The 27,021-nt window shown below is 62.9% G+C and overlaps 1 protein-coding gene across 2 annotated transcripts; it reads right to left on the bottom strand.

Annotated features, from left to right (window-relative positions):
• Nucleotides 1-202: 202 nt before the first annotated feature.
• On the bottom strand, nucleotides 203-26,255 carry PIAS4 (protein inhibitor of activated STAT 4). 2 transcript variants are annotated; one of them, XM_037823818.1, is made up of 11 exons: nucleotides 26,149-26,255; nucleotides 20,732-21,158; nucleotides 10,501-10,660; nucleotides 8,402-8,443; nucleotides 7,729-7,819; nucleotides 7,498-7,626; nucleotides 7,305-7,410; nucleotides 4,921-4,994; nucleotides 4,474-4,634; nucleotides 2,058-2,188; nucleotides 203-1,804 (listed from the first exon to the last, which is right to left on the bottom strand). In XM_037823818.1, exons 1-11 carry the CDS (start codon nucleotides 26,173-26,175, stop codon nucleotides 1,539-1,541), a joined length of 1,614 nt encoding a protein of 537 aa, XP_037679746.1. In that variant the 5' UTR covers nucleotides 26,176-26,255; the 3' UTR covers nucleotides 203-1,538. The 2 variants fall into 2 exon arrangements, with proteins under 2 accessions (XP_037679746.1, XP_037679747.1); XM_037823819.1 differs by having other exon boundaries at nucleotides 10,501-10,585.
• Between the last annotated feature and the right edge of the window lie 766 nt (nucleotides 26,256-27,021).

Genomic DNA, 27,021 nt, shown 5'->3' with positions numbered 1-27,021 from the left:
CAGACAGAGTTGATGGTGAAGTCTCTGCCGGCCCAAACCCTCCCAAGCCCAGCAAGAGTCTGGGCAGTCACAGAATTTTTCTCCTTTGACAAAATGCATCACCTTTTGAGTCTCGAACCTCGAGGAACAAAGGGGAAGAAGAAAGTGGCACCCACGGGCTGATGCCCCGACATGCTTCACAACGAAAAAAGGCACGGACAGGAAAGCAGGGCGCCGCAGCAGCTTTGCCTTGACCGTTTTTATTTGCATTTTTAAAAAACAATTAAATTAGAATACAAATATTAGAAAACTGCGGCCCCCGGCTGCCAGTGCAGACGGAGAGGGCCGAGCTGCACGACTGCGTTTATACAGTGAAACTGAATTTGCCCTCTACCAGATCTTGTTTCCCTTTCTTCTTGAAACCTGAAATAATATTGCTTCCTGACTAGGAGAGTTCTGTGGATACAAAGGAAAATCATTCCGGGGTCAGGGAAGAGAAAAAGCAAAACAAGACGAAAGGGTGGGCACAGGTGGTTTGGGGATCCCAGGGGAGCCGTCTTGCCCTCCCCACCCCGGGCTCTGGGGGGCAAGGGGGTGCTGGGGCATGGCCAGGGGGCCGCCGGGGGCCGGGCTGGTGGGTGGCCGGGGGACGGTCCCCCCAGGTCCTGTTGGAAGACGAGAGCACGGCCCCCAGGGGAGGGGGTGCCGGGCAGACCTCGTACCCGTCTGAAAACCCAAGAGCGAGAACGAAAACAAGCCCACCCAAATGGAGAGCCCCGCCGGCCCCGGGGTGGGCAGGGGGGCTGGCGGCAAGCCCCCAGCCCGCTCCGCGGGGAAGTTAACCTGAATTGGATTTACCGAGGTAGCTGGCTAAAAAACCGAGACCCCCCCCCCCCACGCCCACACCAGGCCTCCGGGATTCCAAGTTATTGCACTTTCGAAAAATACAACGCATCTGTGGCTACGCCCTCCCGGGCCGCTCCGCCCCCCACCCCCAAATCCCCTCCCCATGGCTTCTTGGCCGAGACAGCTCGCGGCTCGGCGCGTTCGGGGGGCTCCGGGCGAGAGGACGCGTTTGCAGAGAGAGAAAAGCAAAGGGACAGACGCACGGGGACGCCGTGGTCGCCGTCCATGGGGCCGCCCGCCCCGGGTCCCCCGTGCTCCAGCTGGAATGTCGTCGGAAGCGGGTTTGGAGGTGGCGGCGGTGGCTCCCCGGGGTCCTGGCCGCCCCCCGGCCGGGGTTGGCGCAGTCTTGGGCCGGGACACTGCAGGAGAAGCGGCTCCGAGGGGGGTTCGCCTCGTTGGTAAGAGTTTGATTTTTGTGTGTGTTTCGTTTTTCTTTCTTTTTTTCTTTTTTCTGTTTTTTTTTTCCTGTGGGCTTTTTTTTTTCAACTTTTTTTGGGGGGGGGGGGTTTTGTCATTTTACTTTTTTAATCCTCTGATAGGAGTGTCCAGAGGTACAAGTGCTGGGAGCCGGGGGCGGGGGTGGAAAACAAAATGAACAACAGTGAAAAGAAAAGAGAAAGCACTCCTCCCCGAGGCTGCATGTCCGGCGGCGGTCAGCAGGCCGACACCAGGCCCTTCTGGAAGGGGCAGCGGCGCTTTGGCCGGGGACCGTCCTCCTCCTCGTCCTCCTCCTCGTCCTCGTCCTCCTCCTCCTCCTCCTCCGAGGATGAGCTGTCCAGCGTGAGGTCCACCACGTCCGCGCCCGGCTTCCCATTCTCCATGCTGCTGCCCGCGCCGGCCCCGCTGCCCGGGCCACTGCCCGCACTGCCGCCGCCATTGACGCTGGGGGTGGCCAGGAGCCCGTTGGCATCCGAGGTGCCTGCGGGTGACGGGCAAGGGCGCGGGACCTCAGGACACGGCTGGTGGCAGGGAGGGCCCTGCACACAGGCACACGCACAGGGACACCCCCAAGCCTGAGCCCCGAGGTGCCCCCGTCCCAGCGAGCCCGTTCCCCCAGGGTGGCACATCTACCAACACGCAGAAGCACGCGGCACGGACCCAGAGGCAAGGCCACCGGGCGGCCTGTGGGACCTGGAGGGACCTCCGGGTGGCCCCCAGGCCTGGGTGCTCACCGAGGACGAGGACAGGGCACTGCGGGCTGCAGCTCCGCTCCTTCTCGGCGCGGACCGGACACCACGAGCCGTCAGCCAGGAACTCGATCTCGTCGGCGTCCTCACACTCGCTCAGGATCTTGGAGAGGAGCCTGGGGATGAGGCGGGCAGGGCTGAGGCCTGTACCCCCCGCCCCGGGCCCCGCCCTCCCCAAACCCCGATTAACTGCACCGAAGGTCGGGCAGAGACACGTGCCAAACACCATCCAAGCTCCCTCCAAACCAGCTTCAAGCACACACACACACACACACACACACACACACACGTACACGCACACATGTACACAGACACGCAGGGCTCCTAAGGGGGCTGGGCTGCCTGTGCCTGTTCCTAAACCTCTGGCCCCCAGTCCTGGGGCCTGGCTCTGAGAGACCGATAGGGTGGCGCAGCCAGCGGTGTCCCTTGCTGGGACAGCTGCCCCCCCCCAGATTCTCTGCTGAGGCCTGAGGGGTGACCCTGGGACGAGGGCCTCCGAGGACACTGAGGCCCGGGGTGGAAGGGGTTGGCGCGCTCCAGCCGCAGGGCAGAGCCGGGAGTGGGAAAGAGGCTGTCTCACACCTGAGGAGCCCCTGTCCGCCACCAACAGTGGCACACGCTGGGGGCCGGGGCCCCGCAACCTGCTCTGCCCGGAGCTGTGCTGCAGAGGGACCGTCAGCCCTCTCCAGGCGACTGGAAGGCGCAGCCACAAAGACAGGCCGCCTCGCCCACCACCACTTCCAAGAGCGGAGCTGGAGCAGGCCGGACCCCCGCACAGCGGGCAGCTGACCCCAAGCCCCTGCCTCGGTTTACCCCTCCACGGAGGCGGCAGGTGCAGCGTCCACTGTCCCCAGAGAAGTGACCAGGTGCTCTCCCTACTGACACGCCCCTCGGGTCTGCTGGGCAGCGCACTGGCACTGGCTCCCCCCGACTCGGCCGGCCTGGTCCGGTCCTCTCCCACCCGCCAGCCCCCGCCCCGCTGGAGGCCTCCTCTCCATCCTTGCACCCACAGAGCCACGGGCCCCCTGGGTGGCGACCTAGCTCTTCCGCCTGCCACACACATCCCCTCCTGGGAAACTCCTACCCACCCTCCAAGGCCCCAGCCTGCAGTGCCCTTGCCCTGCCTCCCCAAGACAGCAGCCATCACAATGGGTCCAGCTCTACACACCACCACCGCTCTTCTTCCCTGGTCAAGAGAGGGTCTGGCGTACAGGCCTGGGGACCCCAAGTTACCCAGCTCAAGGTAAGAATGGACACAGGAGTAGAGCTCATGTGAGATTAACGCCCTGACCTGAGAATCCCTCCTCCAGGAAGACCCCTGCTTGCCCCAGGCCCCCTGCCCCTCGAGCCGTCAGAGCCACCCCTGCTGCAGCCCTGTGCCCAGCAGCCTGCTCCGGTCTGTGTGTGCAGGGGGAGGCCACACAGCAGCCAGGCAGGGAACAAAGCAGCCATTCAGGCCTGTCCCTCACGCCTGGCTCCGGGGGCTCCTCGCCGCACCCTAAGCCCCACGGCTGGGGGCGGAGCCTTGCCCTTCTCGGGAGGGCCCAGACAGAGCCGGCCGGACCTGGGTTCATGTCCCACCTGGCCACCTGCAAGCCGGGAGACCCCGGGCGGGCGGCTGCCCCTGGGCCTCGGCTTTGCCCTCTGTGGAGCGATCAGAGCCGCCGCCTGGGAAGGCCTGATGAGCCCACAGCCCACTGGGCACTGCACTGGGGGGACCTGAGGACCCACGGCATGACAAGGCCCGGCCTCCGGGTTAGGAAGCCTCTTGCATCCCTGCAGCTCCCATGCGCACAGGGCTGGCAGCCACCTTGCACAGCACACAGCTCCCCCCAGCACACGGCTGACCGGTGACATGGGTGGGTGTGGCCGGCTCCTGCAGGGGCTGGGGCAGGTGCCACAGATGGCAGAGCTTGGTTTCTGGAAACTTAAACCCAAGACCCAGTCTCCTTTCAGGCAGAAAGGACATTTTCCCGTGTCCCCTCTGGCGTGGCGCTGGCCTGGCCTGGGCGGCGTCACCAAGAGGAGCATGAGTGGGCACAACCAGAACTTTGGCGAAGGGCCGCCTTTCCACTTCTACATGGAAGGAACAGCTACGGCCATGTTACTCTGGATGGCCTGGCACGGCCGGGCTCTCACGACCCCGTTTACGTGGGGAAACTGAGACCCCAGGCCTGCTTCTGCACCTGCGCCTGTGCCTCTCCCACTGCTCAGACATGGTGAAGGCTCTGATGAGGCCTGCAGGGAAGCAGCTGCATCTTGAGGCCTGGCCCCCCCATGCCCACCTACGAGCCTCCTGCCCACCGTGCCCCATGTGACGCGGAGGCTGTCCGGCTCTGTCTGCACACAGCGGGGCGGCTCGAACCCAGGGCCTGGCCCCGAGTCCCTCTCAGCCCCTCACCCGTCGATGATGAGCTGGTCGTAGGGGGCCGGCTTGTCGCACACCGGGCACATCCAGGTGGGCTTCTTCTCATTCATCTGGAGGTAGAAGACGGCGTCGAAGCACTGCAGGTGGGCGCAGGTCTCCGCCCGGCAGGGCACTGACAGCCGCATCTTCACCAGCTGGGGGCGGGGGCAGATGTGAGCAGGTGTGAGCAGGTGTCGACAGCTGCCCACCCTCCCGGGGCACACCCACCTGTGCCAGGCACTGGGGACGCCGGGGGACCCTGGCCCAGCCCACCCCTGCCCTTGGCAACTCGGTGATTAGGAACAGGCACCCGACCCGGCATGACCCGGCAGGGACAGGGGCCACCGAGGCTGGGGGCCCAGCTGGACGGGAGCACGTCGAGGTCGACAGATGGCTCGGGGAGGACGACAGGGCAGGCCGAGGGGAGGGCCCCTGACTCACGGGGCAGATGAGGGACACCCGCACGCCGGTGGTGGCGATCTCGCTGTCTGGGTCCAGGCGCAGCTTCTCTTTGACTGCAGAAGAGGGACGGGCTCATGAGAGGGGAAGGGGCAGAAGGTTCCGGGCTGGTGAGGGTGGCCATGAAGATGGCTCCCTGGCTCTAAGCTCTGGCCTTCATTGTGCTCACGTTGCCAAGGTGGAAAGACCCCACCCGGCCCCCTGACATTCATCTCCCAGGACAGGAGGCAATGCCCCCAGAGTGGGACGCTCTGGGCCCAGGGCTCTTTCTCCAGGAGACCCTGGCAGAACCCGTGACTTCTGACAACCTGGCAGCACCCACAGGCCCCACCCAGGAGCAGGCGGCCCACGCAGCCCATCACGACCCACAGATTGTTCTGGAAAGGCTCAGGCAGCCGAGCCTCTGAGTTCCACCACCAGGAACCATGCCTGAGGGATCCGCTGGGAACGCAGAAGCCAAACACAGGCCCAGAGCTTCCCACGGCCCCCTCCACAGTGACGGATGGAACCGCTCCCCGCTGCCCCCCGACTCTAGCTGCTGCCCAGGACAGGTTCACCGACCGCGAGCACATCCTCCTCGCACGCTGAACCGACAGCTACGATAAAGGAAAAGATGGGGCCGTGGCGCTCCAAGTGCCACCAACAAAGGCTCATGACGGGACACGAAGGGGCCCGAGGGAGACGCAGCCTCTTCTCCACCACGAACCCCACTGGCTGGGAAACCCCAGCTCCCCCTGCGGCTTCCTGGCGGGTTCTGCTCACAGAGTGGGGGACATGGGGCCAGGGCACCCTCTGGGTTCTGGGAGAGCCTCGGGAACAGGGGTGGCCTGGAGCCACTGGGGGCCGTGGGGGTAGGCAGGGAAGGGACCCCCACAGAGCAGAGCCCACCCTGGCTCGGGGCCCAGCCAGGCCCCCCGCTGCACTGTCTCATGTGATCCCCAGCCTGGTGGGCTCCACACCCCACCCTGAGTGTGAGCGAGCTGTGTGGGGCAGGCCGAGGGGACCTGCCTTCGCGTAGAGCGAGCCACCATCCAGAGGGAGAGAGGACAGCCCCCCGGTGCCCGCCTCCCCTCCTGCAGCACCCCCAACACCCCCATGGTCCAGCCTCCTCCTGGCGGCCAAGGCCACATCAGCCGCTCGCGCCTCAGGACGAATTCCCACCCCGCGGGCCCCACTCTCTGGCTGACGAGTGTGAATGGCGAACCCCGGGGCCTTGGTCAGTCGGGAGGACCCAGAGCAGCTGAACTGGCTTTAAAACGGGGTCTTGCTCCTTCCCCCGGGTGGAGGGAGGACAGGTGCAGCAGGAAGTGTTCAAGCGAGACAGGGACTAGGACTTCCTGGAGGCACCTAGAGAGAAACCCAGACGCACAGGGGCCGGAGCTGGGCCTGCCTCAGAGAGGACACCCGTGTGCCCGGCCCTGGAGTGGACCTCAGACCTTGTGGACACACCCCGGCCCCAGCCAAGAGGACCCGGGGGACTGAGTCCCGACCCCAGCAGACACCTCCCCAGCCTGCGGCCTGCTGGGGCGGAGGTCAGCCCTGCCCCCATGGCCACCTCAGGCCACTCAGCTGCCCAGGCCAACGGCAGACCCTGAGAGCAGGCCGGGACGGGGACGGGCGGGTGGGCGTGGGAGCCTGAGGATGGGATTCTCCGAGCCTGGCCTCTCTGTGCCTCAGTTCCTCTAGGGCACTGGAAAGCGGGGCCCCCACGGGAGGGCCTTGAGGGGGTGCTGGGTGGGAGGGAGAAGGAGCCAGAAGTGTCCCCCACCCCTGGTGTGCACCCCTCAGGGGGCTGGCCTGGGCCCCGTAGGGCAGGGGTCACCGTTTCTGGTCTTTCTCAGTTGTTAAAAATAAAATAAATGCAACAGCGGCCCCCTACGTCAGGGTCAGATCTTCTGTCATCACCCTGCCGCCCCCACACGCCCCCGCTCTCAGCACGGCCGCAGCCAGAGGACCTGCTCGGAGTCTCCATCGCCCCTGGGCTCCCCCGCAGCTCCCCACTCCCTGCCGAAGGAGGCCCTGCTGCTCTGCCAGGCGCCTGGGTCTCGCTGGCTGCCCACAGGCCTTTCGACACCCGTCCACACCACCCCTGCCTCGGGCCTCTGCGCCTGCAGTTCCCTCCTCCGGAAACCTACCCCATTCCGCCTGGCACCCTGATACCTGGCGGGTGCTGCCCTGGGGTGGGCGTGCCCAGCCGTGCCCAGGGTCCCCCAGCTGGGCCCCCGGGAGGCCCGTGTCCACGCCGGGCTGCTCCCCGGACGACAGGCCTGGTGGGCTGCAGCCGCCCGGAGAACCGAGGACGGAGGCAGCCTGCCCTGGAGCAGATCCCAGGCCTCCGCCCGCGGGCTGACCCGGGCCCCGCTTACCCAGCGCCTTGCACAGCTCCGGGTGCTTGATGCCGATGGTCTTCAACCGCTGCAGCAGCTCTGAGGAAGTCAGCTGCCGCACCAGGTACAAGGCCACGGAGTAGCTCTGGGGACAGAGCAGGGGCGCACGTTGGGCCAGGCCTGGAGGGGCACGCGGGAGGGAGGACAGACACGCAGCAGCCGGGCCGCTCACCTTGCCGTAATTCCCCCAGGTGACGGTGATGCGGTTGGTGGCTGAGGACAGGTACATGAGGTGGGTGAGGTTGATGGGGCGGCAGGGCCTCTTGGGCTCCACTCCGGGCTTGTTTGAGGGGTAGTAGCCCTGGGACAGACACGCGGGTCACCCACAGGCCTGGGGCCGCCATGCCAGCCTGGGGGAGCCACAGCAGGTCCCGGGCCGGCCCTGCCCCCCGCACGGGCTCACCGGGACGGAGCAGTAGCTGTGGTTGACCTTCACGGCGATGTTGGGCGGGTACTGGTCCTCCTGGGGGCAGCTGGCATCGGAGTAGCAGATTCTGCAAGGACAAGGGAGAGCGTGGGGGGCTCAGGCAGAGCAGGGACCCCCTGACCACCGTGGGGGGACAGTGTGGGGGGGCAAGGGCAGGGCCAGGGGCTGTGCTCGTGAGGCAAAGGGGCCAGACCGGGGGTAGCTGGGGGCAGAGGAGGGGCCTCCCGACTGGCTGAGGGACTGGGCACTGGGCAGGGCACGCGGGGCCTGGTGGGCCGTGGGGAGCACAGGGGCTTTTACCCTGAGATGGGCGGCAGCCCTGGTGGGCCGTGGGCAGAGGGGAGATGGGCAGGAGCTGGGGGACCAGGTTGGGGTGACAGGGGCAACGGAGGGTGTGAGAAGCGGCTGATGCTGGCTTGGACACAGGCAATCTGGGGAGACCCCGGGTCCCCAGGCTGCGCAAGTGGGTGGACGGAGGACAGCAGAGGACAGATGGCAGAACAGGAGAAGGGGCCGCCAAGGGCTCTGTGAGGGGCAGCCGAGGAGCTGGCTCTGGGGTCTGGGGTGGGACGTGGGGGGCTGCGGCCTCCAGCGAAGGGGTCACCTGCAGGGCAGGCGGAGGGGACCACGGGCCAGCCCCAGGGCTTACCTGAGCACGACCTGCACGGCTTTAACCCCGGGCTGGAGCTCCCTGCGGAAGTTGAGGAGAGGAGCTGGTGAGGACAGCGAGCTCTGGGCCGCGTGGCCGCTGCGCCCAGGGGCACCGAGGGCCTCTCCAGGTGAGCCCAGACACAGCATGTGGCCGCCTCGGCAGCCGGAGGCCCAAGGGCACCACCCAGAACACTCTCACCTGCACTGATGGCACCAGTCGCCAAGGCCAGCAAGCAGAGGCTGGCCACTGGCCCCCACAGATGGGGAGAGCAAAGCACCGACAGGTAGAGGCACCCACTGGCCGTGCGCCCCAGGCTGCCAGCCCAGCCCTGGTCCCACTGTGGGGCGCAGGCCTGCGGTGGGGCCGCTCCGGCCTCATGTGCCCCCAGAGTGGCACCAGAGCTCAGCCTGGGTCCAAGAAGGGGTGAGGGCTCAGCTGGACAAGGCGCCCCTCCTCTCAGCCAGGGAAACTGAGGCCCGAGCACCTTTTGTGCAGGCTGGGTGAGACCGGGGGATCTGTGGGGCTGCTGGGAAGGGACCTGCCTCCTTGGAAAATGCACAAGTTGGTCACAAAAGCTCTAGGATGAGAGAAGGCAGGAAAGTGCCTGGAGGAGCTCGCAGGATTTACAGAATGAATGGGGCTATGGACGCACCCACTACCGTCAGCCGCCCAGTTCCCAGCAGCGGGAACCACGGAGCCCTTGGGGGGGCTGTGAGGAGAAACGGACCCACGCAAAGGCCTGCACGTGGAGGTTCACCACGGCCCTGGCCGTGCTGCCCCCGAGCAGAAGCCACCTGGACATCTGTCCGCAATGACAGGAGAAACAGAATATGGCCTGCTGGACCTGGAGCTGGAATCCAGCCATCGGAAGGAATGAAGCATGACTCGCGCCTTGATGGGGGTGAACCGTGAGGACGTGACACCCAGCAAAGAAGCTGGGCGCAAAAGGACAGATGTCACATGATCCACCGATAGGAAACGCCCGGAAGAGGCAAGTCCAGAGAGGCAAGAAGTTGATCCGTGGCGTCCAGGGCCTCAGGGAGGAAGGTGACTGCTAACAGGGACGGGTTTACTTTTTGGGGAAACGGAACATTCTAGAATTTCTTTGGTGATGCTAGTTGCACACCCTCGTGAATACACTAAAAACCACTGAACTGCATGCATTTTTCAAAAAGAGAATCTCGTGGGTGTGGAAAACATTTCAATTTTTAAAAACAAGAAGAAAGGAACGTGCAAGGGCCGTGTGGAGACAGAACCAAACACCGACGGCCAGAGGCAGGCGGGCCAGCCATCCACAGGGATGGGTACCCCCCGTTTGTAGAAGCAGCGGAACGGTGCCGGGGGCAGCAGAGGAGAGCTGGGGCTGGGGGAAGGCCCTCGGGGGCCCTGGGAACCCCTGCAGCACCCGTCTGGGCACCGAGGTCTCTGAACGAGGATGGCTTTGAACCTCCCGACACCCAGAGGTTTAGGGATGAGGAGAACCCGGCTGGGAAAGGTGGGGTCACCCATCTGGGGTCACGCAGGCCGAGCGCATGGTCTGGGGCCACCGTTCTGAAATCAGAGCCCCATGGTCCTGGGTCCAGGCCATGTTCCCGTGGGGGCCACAGCAAGGCAGAGGGCGTGTGGGGGTCAGAGACGGGCTCAACCCCAGCCCTGCCGATGGCTCCCCAGTGCCCACTCTGGGAAGCCCTGGGGCTGCTGGGGGACACCACAGGTTCCTGGGCACAAGGCACACGCCGGGGGCCTAAAGCAAGGCGACTTCTGAGGCGTCGGGGGTGGGGGGCAGCTTCCGTGAGCCACGGCCAGGGCACAGCTGCCACGTGGGTCAGGGGTCCTCGCCTGGGAGACCACATTCTGAGGGACGTCTGCGGTTGTTGTGACCAGGGGTGGGGAGGGAGGCACGGCACACTCCCCGATGGCCCAGGCACCCCCACAATCCAGCCCCAACGTCAGCAGTGCCATGGCGGAGAATCCCTGCTCGGGGCGCACCTGCGCGCACCAGGCCCAGCCACTCTAACTGGGCCTCAGGATGGACACAGCCATGCCCCCCGCCTGGGCCACGGATCCCTCTGCATGGGGGCCCGGTCCCCGCCTACCTGGAGTTCCGGATCAGCTCCACCTGTCTTGGTGTCAGCGCAAAGATGCACGGGCTCTCCTGCAGCTTCTCGTTGTTCTGTGGAACTGAAGACAAGCAAGGAGTCAGGTCCTGTCTGGTCACTGACGCACATGCTGCCCGTGGCCATCTCCATGGCTGCCCTGGAGACAGGAAACGGGACCCAGGTCCTGCCAGGGCTCAGGGGTCGTGACCCCCTCCTCCTCGCAGGCTCACAGCCCTCAGGAAGAAGGGCCCAGCCGGCAGGGTGCCCGCCTGCCTGCCCCGTGCCCTCTGCATGCCCTGCACCAACCCCTTGGTGCCCTGAGCCTGCTCATGCCCCAGACAAGTGCTCTGCTGGAGACTGAGTGGTTGTGCTCATGTGTGAGCGGCTCAGCACACAGGCCGGGGGTGACACGGCAAATGCCAGGCAGGGGCTCGGGTGCTGGTGCCCTCACAGGCCAGCTCAGGGGGTAAGGAAGTGGCCCGGGAGGACTGGGGGTGAAACCAGGAGCCATGAGAAAGGGCTCCCCACCCCCCACTGGGGGGCGGCCCAGGGAGAGGGGGAGGGGAGCGGGATCCAGGAGAACATGCAGCAGCTGCAAAGCAGGCGGGGGGCTCTGCGAGGAGTTGGGGCCAAAGCAGTTACAAGTCTGGGCTCTTCACTCAATCCCCACCGCGCCTCCAAGAATCCCAAGGGCAGCCAGAACCTGCTTTCCACCAAACAATAACACACAACATTCCCAAGTTGGTGCGAGGCAGCCAACACGGTGCTCAGAGGGAAAGTTACGGCTTTAAGTGCTTATAAAGAAGAAGAAAAAGTAAAAAGAATGGTTTAAACTTCCTCCATAAGATGCTAGAAAGAAAACAGCAAATTAAAGCCAAAGTTATTAGAAGAGTAAGAAGGAATGAGGTCGTGAAACGTATGACAACATGGATGAATCTTAAGGACATACTGCTGAGCGAAATAAGCCAGGCACAGAGAGAGAAATATTGTGTATTACCACTAATGTGAACACCATGGAAAACGTAAAATATTTATATTGTTTATATGTTTATATTGCAGAACGTAGAGAACCTAGTGATAGACAGCAAATAGTGAAGGGAGAACGATAATCTAGTAAGAACAGATAAGTTATGGGGGGTTGACAATGTTACGGGAATGCTCAGGAACAACTGTGGTTTGTTCATTTTCTTGGGGAATGGAAGGAATATGTTGGAAGCAATGTAGTTATTTTAGGTTGTTTTTTCTTATTCCTTTGTTTTGGTTTTGTTTTAAATTTTTTTTTAGTTTGTTTTTTAATTTTTTGATAAAGTTAAAAAAAACAATGAAAAAAGTTATTAGAAGGCAGAAAATAATAGACATAAATGGAACAACAGAGAAAATCAACAGAGCCTAAACTTTGCTCTCTGATAAATACCTAGCTATACTGAATGATAAAAATAAGACCACACAAAAACACAAATTCCCAATATCAGAACTGGAAGGAGACATCACTACAGATCCTAGAGGCTTTGGGCTCAAACTGGGGGATGAGAAGAAGTGCTTCATGCCAGTAAATCAGCAACTCAGATGTGACAGATAAATTCTGTCAAAGATGCAACTGAAACAAAATTTGAACAGCTCTTTATCTGTTGAAAAAATTTGAATCCACAACTAAAAACCTTCCCAGAAAGAAAATTTCAGTCCTGGACCAATGACGTCTATCAGACATTTAAGGAAGGAACCACACATGCTTCACACAGACACTTCCAGGAAACGGGGGAGGAAGAGGATGTCTCACTCCTGTGAGGCCAGCACACGCTAACAGAGACGTCAAGAAAATTAAATTACAGGTAAATAAGCATCCCTTGTTAAAACAGATAACAAAAATTCTCTACAAAACGCGAGCCAATCAAACCCAGCGAAAGAGCACCAAGTCGTGGCCGAGGGCTCGTCCCAGGAACGCGCGGTTGTGGTCTACACTCCCACTCGAACTCGTGTGGAAAAGACTGGCCGCTCCGGGTGCTGGGAAGACACGGGGCCACTGGGGCCCTCACCCGCGGCTGGCGGGAGCGCACGCTGGTGCCACAGCCACGATGGAGAACCGCCGAGCAGTTTCCTACCCCGTTACGCGTGCGCCCGCTAAGTATTTAGAACAGAATAATGAACGGAAACGTGTCTATAATGAAGGGAACGCAGGAGAACGCTTACAGCCAATTCACAGACGGACCCGAACGGCCATCCACAGAAGGCTGGACGAGCAAGCGGTGGCATTGCGTACACAGAGTGCACAGACGACGACACGCACAACCACGCAGACGCATCGCGAAGGCACCGTGCTGAGCGAAGGGAGCCAGACGGAAAGGCGGACACGTTGCCTGTGCCTCCGCGGCACGTTCCAGAACAAGCAAAACTTCTCTACGGTGATAGAGAACGGAACAGTGTTGCCTCGGGGAGGGTGGGGGGACGAGGACTGAACTGGAAGGAGCACAAGGGAACTTTCCGTGGTGGCAATGTTATTTTGTCGGGGGGCTGGGTTATTGGGGTACATTTGTTTCTTAAAACTCAAACTATACACTTAAAATCTGTGTATTTCATTGTGTATAACTTAACATTTTAAAAAACTGCAGAGAAGCCAAGATTGGGGGAACGGAAGAAACAAAGTTGGATAAAGAGGGATGGGGGGGTCGCTTGTAGGACCGGGAACCCCTGGGAACAGCAGCCAGCAACCAGCTCTCCGCTTACCAAGTCGCAGCCCCAGAAGCACAGCCATGTTTGGGGACCCCCAACTCCAGCCACACACACACGCACGTGGCAAAGGCACGTTCACACTCGCACACCGTGCAGATGCACTCATGTGCGCATGGCATACACACGTTCACACTCACACGGCTGCGATGCATCTGCGTGATTGTGCGTGTCGTGGCTCACTCATGGTGGGCCAGTTAACTGCACCCCGGGATGTCATACAAGGGAGAACTACGTAGACACAACCTCAGATGATAAAGAACCAGAAAACTCTTCAGGTTCTGCTGAAGGAGTAATCTCCACGCTGCGTTGAAGTGAGGGCAGGTACATGGCAGCCTGAATGTTACGCTACTTGTGTAAACAAGGGAAGGGAGTGAGGCTGTACTGATGCAAACTGGCTTCTATGTGCCCCAGAAAGTTTCTCTGGAAGGAGACACGAGAATCCGCCACAGGTGTGGCCCCAAGTGGCTGGGGACGGGCAGGAAGGGTCCTGCTTTATCTAGAGAACCCCAGAACAGAGGCCAGCCAACTTTTCCTGTAAAGGGCCAGGGAGTGGCGAGTTTATGTCTGGGACACCCTGTCATGATGAGTCCAGTCTGTCCTCCGTGGTGTGAGAGCAGCCACGGGCGACAACTGCGATGCGTGGCTGCGCACAACAAAACTGTTTACCGAGAGAGGCAGCCACAGGGATTTGGCCCTCAGGCCCCAGTGTGCCGAGCCACGGGACCAGGTCCTCTCCCAGCACTGCCACGGCTGGCCCACGTCCTTCTAGAACCCACTCCTCGGGGCGCTGCCGGGCAGGCCTGGCCCTGAGAATGGGGCATCAGCACGGGGCGAGGAGGACGAGGCAGCAGCTGCCCACGCTGCCCCTGCGGCCGGCGAGCTGTCCTTGTTCGCCGAGAGCCCGCTGGTCCCCTGAGGAAGGTGCCTAATTGGGGTGAGGGGAGCCCACGGAGGTGACCTCAGACACGCTGAGGCCTGCCCGAGGTGCCCAGGGAGCAATTATTAGGGGGTGGGGCGGGGAGCAGGGAGGCCTCTCAGGAGCCGACACCCGAGCTGGGTGCAGAGACAGGGTGGGGGTCACAGATGCCCAGGGTCCCTGGCAGGGGACACAGGAGCCCCCCAGCTGGCCAGGGGGTGGCTGTGAGTCTCCCCGAAACCTAAGCCCCCCCACCCAGCATGGGCAGCGCATCTTCGCAGCTGTTCGGGGCCAGAATCTGGGAGGTGTCCCTGGCCCAGGACTGAACCCCTCAGGCTACCCTGGAACCCCGTTCCTCGGTGGGCCACCCCCCTCCAGGGGTCCCCGGGTAACACGGGGCCTGAGGAGGTGGGACCCGGTGGCCTTGACCCACAGTGGCTCCTGGCCGCCTCGAGTTCCTCGCCCGCCAAGCACAACCCGCCTCGGGGCCTTTGCCCACGACGGGCCAGCTTCCGGAACACTCCGCCCCCGTCCTCTCAGCCTCTGTGGATGCTACTGGAACGAAGCCTCCCTGCTTGCCTGTTCCCCACCTCTTCTACGACTGGACGCCATCTCCAGATCTCCTTCCCTGTTCTGGCCCCCATGGCAGGCCCACGATGGCGGCTAAGTCGTCAACCAAAACGTCCTCCTGGGCCAGATCTGGTAACGGTGGAGAAAAGGCCCAGAAGAACCCTGCTGGGACAAGTGAGAAAGCTGCATCTAGACCATATGCTTTACATCAGTGTTAAATTCCCGGAACCCGTTAACTGCATTCACCGTGGCTTCCTGCTCTCGGGTCACGTCGGCGGCAGCGTTAACCGGTGAAGGAACATGAGGCAGAAAGCCCGCCCTCAAGCGTCCACGACGTAGATGCACGTGACGACGGATGACAGACAGAAGGAATGGTACAACAAGCGTGGCAGAATTTAAAAAACTGGTCCATCTGGGTATCTGGGTGGGGGTACACAGGACTTCTCTGTGTTGCTTTCTGTCGCGTTTGCAGCTTTCCTAGAAGTCTGCTGTTATTTCAAAATAAAAAATTTTAAAAACAAGACAAAATGTGTTCTAAGCGGGCAGGCCTAAAAACGATATTTATGCAAACTGAAGGAGGGTAACAGTTAAGCCGGCCACTGGGCAAGGAGAACCAAGCCCTTCTGGTGCCACCCGGCTTTGGGGATCCCGACGGTGGGGCGGGGTGGCCAAGGGGAGCCTGCTGGGACAAGGGGCTCCTCCGGGGCGCAGGGGAGAGGGAGGGATCCCCACTCCGAGTGGCAGGACTTCAAGGAGCAGCGAGTGGACTCGAGAGACGATTCGAGGAACCGCCAAGGGGCCCCATCCCTTTGTCTGCTCCTGGGAGCTGGGGGGCCTCAGAAATGCCCTCAGCAAAGGTGTGTCCAGCGAGGGGGCAGCAGGCAGGACCCCCCCACGGGCTTGTCCGATTGCACATGCAGAGAGGCAGGCAGGAGGGTCCCAAATCACTTAAAGGGGCCAGCTCTGGGGGAATTAACAGGGGGCTTCTTTGCTGTTAACTTGTAACTTGTGGGATGAGCACGTGATCTCACGAAAGTTTAAATGAAAAGAACTAAAGAAGGAGAAAAGGGTTGACTGCGTGGGGGGCTTCCCGTCCCAGGGACCCCAGGGTGTCTGCTGGCAGATTCCTGCCCCCTCAGGCCCCAGGCCCGGCTGGCCACTGCCCTGGCTGTGACAAGGTGGAGACAGACAGGGACCCCTCCTCAGGCTGGCGCCCAGCCCATCCCCAAGGTTTTCTGGCTCCCACTCCTGCCTGTCTTCATGGGCCTGGGCACGACCCCGCTGCCTGGCGGTGACCTATTCGGGAGATCCTGGCACTGCCCCCACCCCAGCCACCACCACCAGTGGGCCACCCTGGGCCGCCGGACTAGGGCCCTGAGCGGTTCCCCCAGACTGAGTCAGGGCAGCAGGGGTCAGGGTCTAAGGGCTGGTGGGACTGGGGAACCCTGAAAAGGTGGGGAAACCAGGCGAGAGCCCCAGCTGGGCACGGGGTCGATGCGGCAGCTCCGACCCCCTTAGCAGAGAGGGACACGGGGCGATCGGGCCTGGGCGGGGGTGGCACTACCAGCCCCATCTGGGGGCTCTGGTCTCAGAAGCTGGGGTTCCGCCTCCACCCTAAGGCTCGTGACTGCGGGCAGGTGGCTGTCGGGAAAAAACAGTCACGTGGTGGGAGGGCTCAGGGGACGCCGCCTCCTTGCAGTTCTCACCGCAGCCCCCGCAGGCCTCAGCCCCGAGCCTCTGCCCAGGCGGCGACGCCGTGCCCTCCACCGAGCCAGGGATGCCGCCGGGGAGCCGCCAGCCCCAGGTCCGGTTGTTAAATGAGAAAACGTACAAATTAACCAACGACATCAGCTGTCAGTGCCGGGCTGTGGAGAGTGAGAGGGTGGCAGGAGGAGGAGAGGGGGTGAGAGGGAGGCTCCCCAAACCAAGCCACCGGGGAGGCCTCTCGGAGGAAGCGGCACGGGAGCCGAGACTGGGAGGCGGCAAGGGAGCCGGCACGGGGGTGTCTAGAGAGGGCGCGTGGACAGCAGGAACCACTGTGCAAAGGCCCTGGGGCAGGACCGAGCCTGGCGTGGGGCTGGAGCGGAGGGAGCCAGGGGGAGAGCGGGAGGAGGGGAGGGCCGGGAGGGGACGGGGCCCAGGTAGAGGAGGCTCTGGCGGAGGAAGGGCGAACATGGCCGGCGTCTCTTTTAAAAGCCCCCCTGGCTGCCACGGGCAGAGCAGACCACCACGGTGGAGAGGACTGGCAGCAGGGAGACCGGAAGGAGGCCGGGCAGGTAGCAGAGGGCTGGTGGAGGAGGCAGAGAAGGGGGCAGAACCACCTGCAGGCCCCCTGGCAGGTCACGGGGTGGTGGGGGGGGTCGGGGCCCGTGAAGCAGCTGGAGCGAGGAGGTGGGGACCCAGGAGGCCCCGGGCCCACCTAGGCCCGTCCTGCCGCCTCTGCGCCCCAGTTTCCTCGCTGACAATCAAGGGGTAATGTGTACCTCCAAAGAGAGATGAACCAGATAAGCCCACAAAGAGCTCACTGGCGCTTGGGGCCTCCACACCCCTAGGGAGAGGCTGTCCCCATTCCCTGGCGGGGCCCACAGCGTCTCATGGCTCCCGGCCTCTGCGCCCACTTCCAGGCCCCTCTGTCCCCCCTCCCGGCCACCCCACCCCGTCACAATGGCCCCTTTTCAGGCCTGTGAATGGGCCGCTCTCACCACCAGGCTCTGCGCCTGCTGGCCCCTCGCCTGGAACCCCCCGCCCCCTCCTGTCTGCCTGGCTCATGACGACCCGTCCACGAGTCCGGACCGGAATGTTGCCGCCTCCAGGAAGCCCTCCTGCTGCCATGCGCTAAGGAGCTCCTGTGACTGACAGCCCCTGGGAGCCCCATCCTTCCCGAGGGGAACAGGCATCTCCCAGCACTGCCAAATTGCCTCCCAGGCCCCCGCCTGGCACAGCACGTGGGGCAGGGACCACTACAGTCACTTTGTCACTGGGCGAGGCCAGCAAAGGGCCGAGGGGCTTGACAAGAGCGCTCAGTGGTCCCCGCAGCAGAGCAGCTGTCACAGCAGTGGTTCTCGACCGGCATCGGCACCGACCAGTTTTGGGGGCATCCAGAGACCCCTGGGGGTTTGGATGTGGGTGTCAGCTGGGGTGTGCTCGGCATCTCAGTTGGCGGGAGCCCCTGACCACGAGAGCTGGCTGCACAGTGCCAGGGGGCCTCCGTGGAGAAGCAGCGGGCCAGACCCGCGCTTCCTTCCTTCCGCCAGCGTGCCTCGTGACAGCTGCCCATCTCCCCGTGGGCCTGGCCGGGCCCCCCCGGGCCAACTCTGCCCACTGCTGCCCAGGGGGGGCGCCAGACAGCGGAGGTGCTCGGGCTGGGGGGCCTGGGCTGAGGCGCTCTGACCCCATCCTGTGCTCCTGGCTCCCCCAGATGCTGCCGGGGCTGGGAAGCTGGGCCTTCCAGCCACTGGAGCCTCTCCCAGCTGGGAACACGAGGGCATCCGGGCTCCCCAGGCAAGAGGATGGCGGGAGCCCAGCACCTCGGACGGGTTCTGAGTTGATGTCTCCCCTCTGGTGTGCAGGTGCACACAGCAAGGGGGTCCAGGCCTAGCTGGGCCCCAGAAACGGGGTGGGGGTCAGTAGGCTGGCCCAGTCCCAGGGAGGGCAGGCGGGAGAAGGAGAGCACATGGCCCTGAGGCCCCGAGCTGGGACGCTGGGTCCTGGGCAGGCCCCCTGGCCTCCTGTCCCCCCGCACGGCCCCCACCGGCTGCAGGGGACCCCTTGCTCCCTCCCAGGGCCCTGGCAGCCCCCGCAGCCCGTGGCGCTTTCATCCCGCCCCTCCCCCGCCCCAGCATTCCATTCCCTGTGATTTATGCCCGTCCCTGGCGCGGTCTCCGTCCCAGAGGCGGCTGGCGGCTCTTCCGGGGAAACTGACCGAGCGTTTGAGCCTCATGTGGATGGATGGGTCATGGCCGGGGGCAAAGAGACACTGGGGAGAGCAGATCCCCATGAGATGGGCCCCGGGTGAGAAGGGCAGCCCCCAGCCAGCCGCGACACCCCCAGCGGGCACCCCTGGTCTGCTGGCTTTACTCGCCACCCCTCCGGGCCTGAGTCTGTGCTTGCTGGCAGCTCTCCTGGGGAGCTGGGCCCTTCCAGGTGGATCTGGGGAAGCGGGTGCACCCTGTGACAGCCCCCCGCCCAGGCCTTCAGATGGAGGAGGAAAGCAGGGTGGGGTTGGCGCCTTTGTTCTGAGCTGGCAGAGTCGTTCCTGGTGTAGACGATGGGGAGCAGGCTCCGGGAGATCAGGTGACGGGGTCCCTGGGGGCTCGGGGCCGAGTGATGCATTGTGGGGCGGGAGCCACTCTGCGCCCACTGGGCAGGAAGGAAGTGCTCGTGGGCGGAGAAGGTGAGGCCCTGCCTGCCCCCCGCTTCCTGGTGGCAGCCCGGCCTCCCCTCCCACGGGCCCTTACTCAGCTCTCAAGAGCCTCAAAACTCAGGCCGACCTCCAGTGCCAGCCAGCTGGGGAGCCCAGAAACAGACAGGCGCCCCGAGTCTAGAGACGGACTTGGGGGAGGAACGCACAAGCAGTCATCTGAGAGAACTGAACACAGGCCCTGCAGTCCCTGGGCAGGTGCTACTGGGCCACCCCACTTTCCCCTGGGAAGTCTGCCACACCCGCCCACCACGGGGTGAGAGCCCTGCGCTTGGCTGCCTGAGCCAAGCCCCCCAGGACCCACGGCCCCTGCGGTCACCTCAGGCAGCCCGTGGGCTGGGGGGGGGGGGGGGGGAGGCGGCCCCGTCTCCCTGCTAGGGAGGGGCCTTGGCTGGCGCTGCAGACTGCATGCCACAGAGCCCTTGGCGGAGGGGGGCCCTGAGGACTTTGGGGTCTCACAAGGCAGGCTGCTGGGCCAGCGTTAGGAGGGCTTTGGTTTCCAGGCCCGCGGAATGGTGAGAGCTGGGCCACTGGCCACAGCACCCAGCCATGAATGCTTAGGGGTGCCAACTCGTGCCTGGGCCCCGGGTCTGGCGACTCAAGAAAGATGTGGGTGGTTGAATCGGGGCTGCAGGGTACCCTCAAGTCCCCGCTTCATCCCCAGAGCCTGAACAGCGCCTGGCACCAGTGGGCACTGCAACAGGTGGTGCCTGAAGGCAGGGGTGAGTGGAGCCTGGGCTGGGGGACAAAGGAGGCAGGCCCAGGAACAAGCAGGAGCCTGGCAAAATCTGAGGGCCTGGACACAGGCCGACAAGGGGTCCCGTGAACCACCGGCTCTCTGGGGGTCCTGGACGCCCGACACCTTCTCCACCAGGGAAGCAGCAGGGGGTCAGGCTGAGACCAGACCTGAGACTGCCAGGGAAGGGGCCAAGGGGGCTCACCCTACCCTGCCTTGTATGTCGCAGTCCCAGCACACAGGGGGGCCCAGTCAATGTGTGGGAACAGGTAAATGAGTAAAGGGCAGAACCCCGGAGCGTGATTAATTCCTCCATCCCTGACCGCCCCTGACTTCTTGGGAGCCCACGGCACGAGCGACCAGGAAACACCTAGACCAGCCTGCCCAGGGGCGTCCACTGGACAAAATCCTCTCCCAACAAGCACCCATGAGTGCGTGCTCACGGTCCTTCCCCCTCCTCTCGGATCACTTGCCCCGGGGACACCTGGCCCCCCGCTGGGCCTCCGGATGACCTCAGACCCAGCCGATGTCCGGACGCGTAACCTCCCGAGGGAGCCTGAGTAGGAACACCCGCCCCCCCCAGCCAAGCCGCTCCTGAGTTCCCGACCCACAGAAACGGGGAGATCGTAAATGTCTGTTGTTTTAAGCTGCTGAGTTTGGGGCCCGTTTGTTACACAGCGATAGGCAGCTGATACGAAGACCCGAAGGCGGGCCCCTGGCTGCCCGGGAAGGAAACCCCTCACCAACCCCTGCCACCCTTTCCGGAAAACATCCCCCAAGGTCGATCATGTGGCTGTCTGGCAGCTACTCAGGGAGAACCGAGAAGCCAGGACTCCCCGCCGGGGAGCGGCCGACTCACCTAACTCGGTTGGCTTCAGCAGCTCATCCAGCATGTTGAAGAAGGGCAGCTTCACCAGGCGGACTTCTGGCTTGAGGGCCTTGGTGGGCAACCGTCCCAGTCCGTTTAAATACTTCCCGTAGAGCACGGGGTAGTCAATGTTGGGGCCCGAGAGGGGAGTCCTGGGCACCACGCCCGCACGGTCGTAGGCTGAGGGCATGGTCAGGGGGTCCAGGGGCCGGTGGGGCTGGAGCACAGGCTCTGGGTTCTTCTTGGCGTAGCGGGTCTCGTAGAGCTCCTTGATCTTCTTGAACAGCTCAGGGCTACAGTCAAACTGGACCAGCTGCAGGGCCCGGGTGACGAGTTCGTGCTTAAGTCCGCTCTTACTCCGGCCGACGAAACCCAGGAGCATCTGAAGGTCGGAGACTCGAAAACTCATCACCATGTTCTGTGGGAGAGCAACCACACACACGGGCATGTGACTGGGAGAGCCGCCGGGGCCAGGAGACACCACGGGGACGTGGCTGCTTCCCCAGTCCCCGGATTGGGGGACCATCACAAGTGGAGCCATCCAGAGTCACACCTACTTGGCAGGAACCCCCGCCCCCACGCCCCCTTGGCTTCTTGGGGAGCCCAGGGGGAGGAGGAGACCTCCTGCAGGCAGATGGGCCTGGGCAGGGTCCCGGTTCCAAGCCTTGGCCCCGGCTCACCTTTCTTTCTACAGGGATGCTCAAGCCCCACCCTCCGCCTCCTCCACCCCATCGAGCCTTCCTCTGGCAACACCAATGCAACAAAAGCCTGCTCCTCTGACTGCCACCTTGCTGCCTTCTATTTTAAGTGCTCCCTTCCCCTCTTCAAGCCCGAAAGCATCTCCCGGGCAGGAACTGGGAATCTTGCTTTACCCGTAAAACAATGTCTGCTGCTTCCTAACGGCCAATGCTGAGAGCCTCTCTGACCCTCAGTCTCTGCGTCAGCTGCGTGGAGATGACAAGGGTATCCCCCTTGTTGGGACGTTGGAAGGACCAGATGAGGTGACCACATAAAGCACTTGGTAGAGCGGGTGCTCAATACCAGCCACAAAAGTTTCTTCCCTTTGGTAGAAAAGATGGATGCCACAATGGACCAAATACCAACCACCTGTCAGGAACTGCGCCAGCCACGTGATTATATACAAGTCCATCCTTGAAACACCTCTGCAAGGTTGGCGTTAGCTCCGCTTTACAGAAGAGGAAATGCAGGTTCTGGAAGATGACGCCAAGATTTGAACCCAGGCCCGTCTCTGAAGCTAGAGGGGGATCCGTTCCACTACGTGACCCCGGGCACTGCTGACACTTCTGGAATGTCTGCTCATCTCTCCTTGGCACAAATGACATCGTGCTCAGGGACAGTCTCTGCAGTGGGGACCGTCCTGCTCATAATAGGATGCTGGGCAGTGTCCGCGGCCCTGGCGTCCACTCACTGGGTGCCAGTAGCAGCCCCAGAGCTGGGACAACCAAACGTCCCCGGACATTGCCTGGTGTCCCTGGGAGGCAGAGTCGGCCCTGGCTAAGCACCGCTGGCCCGAGGGAAGCCATTGGGAACCCAGCAGCTGGAGAGGCTGTTTGCAGAGCTGCAGCAAAGCGACGAACAGGGCTTGGCAGGGTCCCTCTCAGACAGAATCAAACCAAACAGAAGAGCTTGGTTGATCCCAGTGTTTTATTTGGGGCTGTCTGGTGGTGGCCTGGCCTCCCCAAGATGCTGGGAAACCAGGGGAGTAAGGGCTCCCCGGTTGGCTTCGTAAGGGAAGTGGCCACAGGGGCCGGGCCTGTGGGGTTTCGGCCACCCATGGTGAGCCCTGAGGCTGCCCTCTGATGAATGAAATGTGGTGTGAAAAAGAAACCTCCAGGGGGGAACGGGAAAAAAAAAGTACAAGTGACAAGGGTGGATATGGAAAGCTGGCAAGCGCAGGGCAGGACATCACCCAAAGAAACCAATAAATTGCTTAAGCTCAACCTGAAAGCTCCTGACAGTCAGAGCTGGGCGGTAAACCCGCTAGGGTGTTTATTTAGCAGTCTCAACACCAGAAAGCTCTGGGGTTTCCAGTTTCCTGGCTGTTTAAAAGCAAGGCGAAGGGGCTTGGGCAGCATGTTCTGGCTCGGAGCCTGACGAAGGCCCAGGGAGTCAGGAGGAGCCCTGGGTGCAAATCCAGGCTCCACTCTCAACCTCTGGGCGACACTGGGCCAGCGGTCAGGCCTCTCTGACCTTCGGTCTCTTCGTCTGTCAGCATGAGACAGGAACGCACTAAGAATCCTTTTGGCTCTACAAGGCCAGGATCCTGCCTAAGGTGGAGGCGGCTGTCTGGTCTCAAAGCAACAGGGAGACACGAGACAGGGAGGCTTTTCCCTCTGTAAGGCTATCCTTCGACTCCCATCCTTGTACAATCCCAAATCTCCATGGAGGGCTAGGACCCAGAGTGTCTACTCTGCTCCAGACATCAGGAAGAGCCTTTCAACGCCACGAATCTCAAGGCAACCCACACCCGTGAGGCAGGTGAGGACACTGGGGCTCAGAGAGGGGGACAGGCTGCCCCAAGGCCTCCCAAGTCGTCAGTGGCAGGGCGGGCAGTCGCGCTCACTTCATCAGGCTCTCCAGGGCGTTTTCCTTCCTCTACTCACCTCCACCTGCCTGGGGACACTGCGGGACCCTCTCTCACTGGCACACCCCATGCCTGGGGACCCATGAGGCCTGCTGGCTTTCAAAGAGTCCAGGATGCCTCTGCAAACAAAGCGGCTTCGCCCCCCTCAGCCTGCCTTCCTACCTTGAGGGGAAAAAAGGCTGTGGACAAGATGGTTCTTCTGGAAGAGGCCCAAGCCCTTCGAGGGCGACGCGGTGTCATGTGGAAGCTTAATAACCGCTATGGAGCTGAAGGCAGGTGGGCTCGGCTACTCGGGGTCTGACCACAGGGGATCTGCCGACATCAGCTGGTGCCTGGGAGCCCCGGCCCTCACCCCCAACCAGGCCTAGCCCCTCTGGCCAGGTGGGACGTGGGGAGCTGCCGCACAGGCATCCAGGGGCACACCCCTCAAGCTGCCATATGTTCACGACTCAAATTTCTCAGCAGCTGCCACCACCAAGCAGTCTGCCCTTGACACTGGTGGGGTGGGGGTGAGCGGGGTGGTAAATGAACATTCAGGAAGAAGCCCCAAATGCTATGGAGATCACTTCCTGCCGTGGCTGCATCCTGAGTGTTTATAAACAGCTGTGGGCCCCCGACAGCTTTGGCCCAACGGCCCCCAGAGCAGAGTTTCAACTCTGCACTGGAGACACACCGGCCCGGAGCAGCTGAACTTAACCTCTTCTCCATCACACCATCTGAGAACGGGAGGAAAACGAAGGCCCCTCTGCCCAGAAAAATAGAGGGCTGCGCAAAATGCTGCACACGAGCTCGGGGAGCTCATGGACTTCCTCCCCTAACCCACCTTGTGGTCCTCAAGTTAAGACTCAGATTTCAGAGTCAATCGACCGAGACCCCACGTTCTCTCTTTTGCACCCCAACAGGCAAACCTCCAGATCCAAATGCAAGGCGCTGGGAAAAGAGGGGCGAAATCTCAGGAGCCCCAAAACGCCTGACAAAAGGAGGGCTGTTTCAATTACGTTTAAGGCACTGTAGAGTGGAGGCAAAAAGGCTCCCTGGGATTGGGGGAGGTTTGACTGCTGTTCTGCATCTGCTGGAATGGAGGCTGATGGACTATAGAACTTGAAAGAAGGGTCAACTTGATTTAAATGGGGTGGGGGGGCCCCAGCCACCGTCGGGTCAAGTAGAGTTCATGAGATCACATTTCAAGGCACTGGACAGTATGAAAAAAAAAAAAGGGACAGACCCTACCCTCCTCCATCGGGCCTGGGGGTGGAGGCCCAGAGTCACAGCTCTGCAAGGAGGTTGAGTTTCAGGGCTCCAGGGGACTTGGAATGGGGAGGCTGCCGCTTTGGGCTTGCGGAGTCCAGTCTCCACAGCTCCAGAGCAGACCGGCAATTTCTCAAAACCCTAGAGAGGGCAGGAGTGTGCATGACATGGGTAAATTGGGGGTGGGATCTTGGGGGACACATGTTATAATCTTGGAACCTTGAGGGCCGCGTGCCAGATCCCAGTGGGAAGGGAGAAGAGAGCCAGGGGAGAGAAGAAAGCAAGCATTTACAGGTCAAGACCCTGGGGAGGGGACGGCAGTGTTTCAGTCCTAGGAAAGCCGGGGTCCCTACCCCACCCTGGGAGCAATGGCCGTGAGTGAACTTCTAAGGGCAGAGGAACCCTGGTGAGAGACAAGGGTTTGGGGATCCTCACCGTTGACAAGGCTCATCTAAAGGAAAGTAACTTCCCTGGGACAAATGCGGAGAAGCCTCTTGACTTACAGTCCAGGGGAGAAGTAGCAGGAGCTCTCTAAAGAAAAAGGCCTATCCTGAAGACAGTTAGAGATCCTTCAAGAATGGAAAGAGGGGATCAGACAGAAAAGGAAGGGACTCAGAAGCCAGACCTGGGGGTCCATAAAGAGATCTAAACCCAGAGCTCTAACCTAAGTAGTAGGCTCACTAGGGAGCGGAGTATTGGGAAGCAGCCAAGGTGCAGAAGTGGGATCTGATCCTGCATGTGGGGAGTTTAGGGCCCCCAGAAGCCAGCCCATGGGCTCCAGGATGCTGGCAGGAGAGAGAATAAAAAGGAGGGAAGCAAAGCTCAGTACCCAGGACTGAAAAGGGGGCAGAAGGTAGGCAGAGGGATGAGGGCAGAGGGGTGGCCCCAGGCCACTCCGGGGCTGGGAGAGGGTGTCAGGAGGGGGGCGGGGCCCGTGGACTACCGCAGGTGCTGAAGAGGGGCTCCAGATCTGGGGAGCACCCCGTCGGCGGACACACGCGGTTTGGGGGCTCCCCCGGGGCCCCCGATGGCGGTGGGCGGTCCGGTGGCGGGAGTCGCCAACCCCAGCCCGATCTCCTGGGCGCGGAGGGGAAAGCCCCAGAGGCCGCGGAAGGCGGGGGCGCCGACACTGTCCCCCCAGCCCGGGTCAAAGGGCACCGACACCAGCTCGGAAGACGGAGGGGATGAGAAGCCCGAACCGGCACGCCGTCCGGGGAGACGCTGCCTCAGCCGGGGAGGCGCGGCCCGGCCCCTAGGGTTCGGGGAGACCCGGACTCCGGCCGCTCGTGGTTGGTTAAGGGGGTCCCTGCCTCAAACCGGGGGGCCGGACCCCCCGGCGCGACGACGGGGCGAGGTGTCGGGGCCCCGCCCCCGGCCTCCCCGCCCCCCCGCCCGCACCCCGAGCCCCGGGGCCCGGGCCCGCCGCGCCGAAGCCTCGAGCGCGTCGCGCCCGGGGCCCCCGGGCGGAAGGCGCAGGCCTCGGCCCTCCCGGCCCGCCCCGCGCCCCCGCCCCCTCGTCCGCCCGCCCGGGCCGGCGCCGCCGCCGCTCACTCACTTTGGCCTCCACCAGCTCCGCCGCCATCTTGGCCACCAGCGTCCCCCGCGCCGGGAGCCCCCAGCCGTCGCGTCACGTGACCGCCCGCCACCCGCGGGCGGGGCCGCCGCCGCGGCCAATTAGCGCCCACGCGCCCGCCTCCCCCCACGGGCTCGCGCTTCGGCGCTCTGCGCAGGCGCGCGCGGCCGCCGCCCGGGCCTCGGGCCAATCAGGGTGGCCCGCGGCCGCCCCCACCTCCTCCCCTTTGCTCGCGGCGACCCCGCCCACCCCCGGGCTGCGTCTGGCTTCTTAAAGAAACACGAGCCCCGCACAGGTCGGGGCCGGGTGGTAGGTCCCGGGAAGGGACACCGAGCCGGGGGGTGGCGGCGGGGCCGGCGACAATGCAACCAGGTGCTGCGGCTCCCGTGCTGGGCGGCCGCTACGTGCGCGCCCGGACGCCCGGCGGCGTGGGGAGAGGGGCGGCTGCTCCACTGCAGCGGTCGCCGGGGCGTGCAGCGCAGCGTGGGGCCGACCCAGCGGACCCCGGCGCCCCGCGCGCGCTGCACATCCGGGTCCTGGCGCGGCAGGTGGGGGGCGGGACCTTCAGCGACACTCCACCCCCCCACCCCACCCCCGATCCCGGGTCGCCCAGGCCAGAGACACATGCACGACCCCCGTCCCTTCCCGAAGACCCCGGAGCTCGTGCATGGCCCCCCGCTTTGCAGGCGACCCTCGACTTCAGTCTTGCAGCCTTCACCCAAAGTGAACCTCTGGGATCTCGAATTTGCCCTGAGCCCGAACTCCCCTGCTCCAGAGCTCTCCTTGGCTCCCTAGTGCCCCCCAGGCAGCGGATCGATCTCAAACTTTCCTGTGTCAAAAGGAAGAGGAGAGGGG

This window comes from Choloepus didactylus (assembly GCF_015220235.1).
Source record: "Choloepus didactylus isolate mChoDid1 chromosome 25 unlocalized genomic scaffold, mChoDid1.pri SUPER_25_unloc1, whole genome shotgun sequence".
NCBI classification, from domain to species: Eukaryota; Metazoa; Chordata; class Mammalia; order Pilosa; family Megalonychidae; genus Choloepus; species Choloepus didactylus.
Note: the sequence above shows the minus strand (reverse complement) of the source record. Positions and strands in the feature narration are given on the sequence as shown.

Coding starts and splice junctions, on each gene's coding strand:
- PIAS4 (XM_037823818.1), bottom strand. CDS start 26,175: ATGGCGGCGGAGCTGGTGGAGGCCAAA. Junction 7,627..7,728: donor ACAGCTACTGCTCCGTCCCG/GTGAGCCCGTGC, acceptor TGTCTGTCCCAG/GGCTACTACCCCTCAAACAA. Junction 7,411..7,497: donor CCTGGGGGAATTACGGCAAG/GTGAGCGGCCCG, acceptor CTCTGTCCCCAG/AGCTACTCCGTGGCCTTGTA.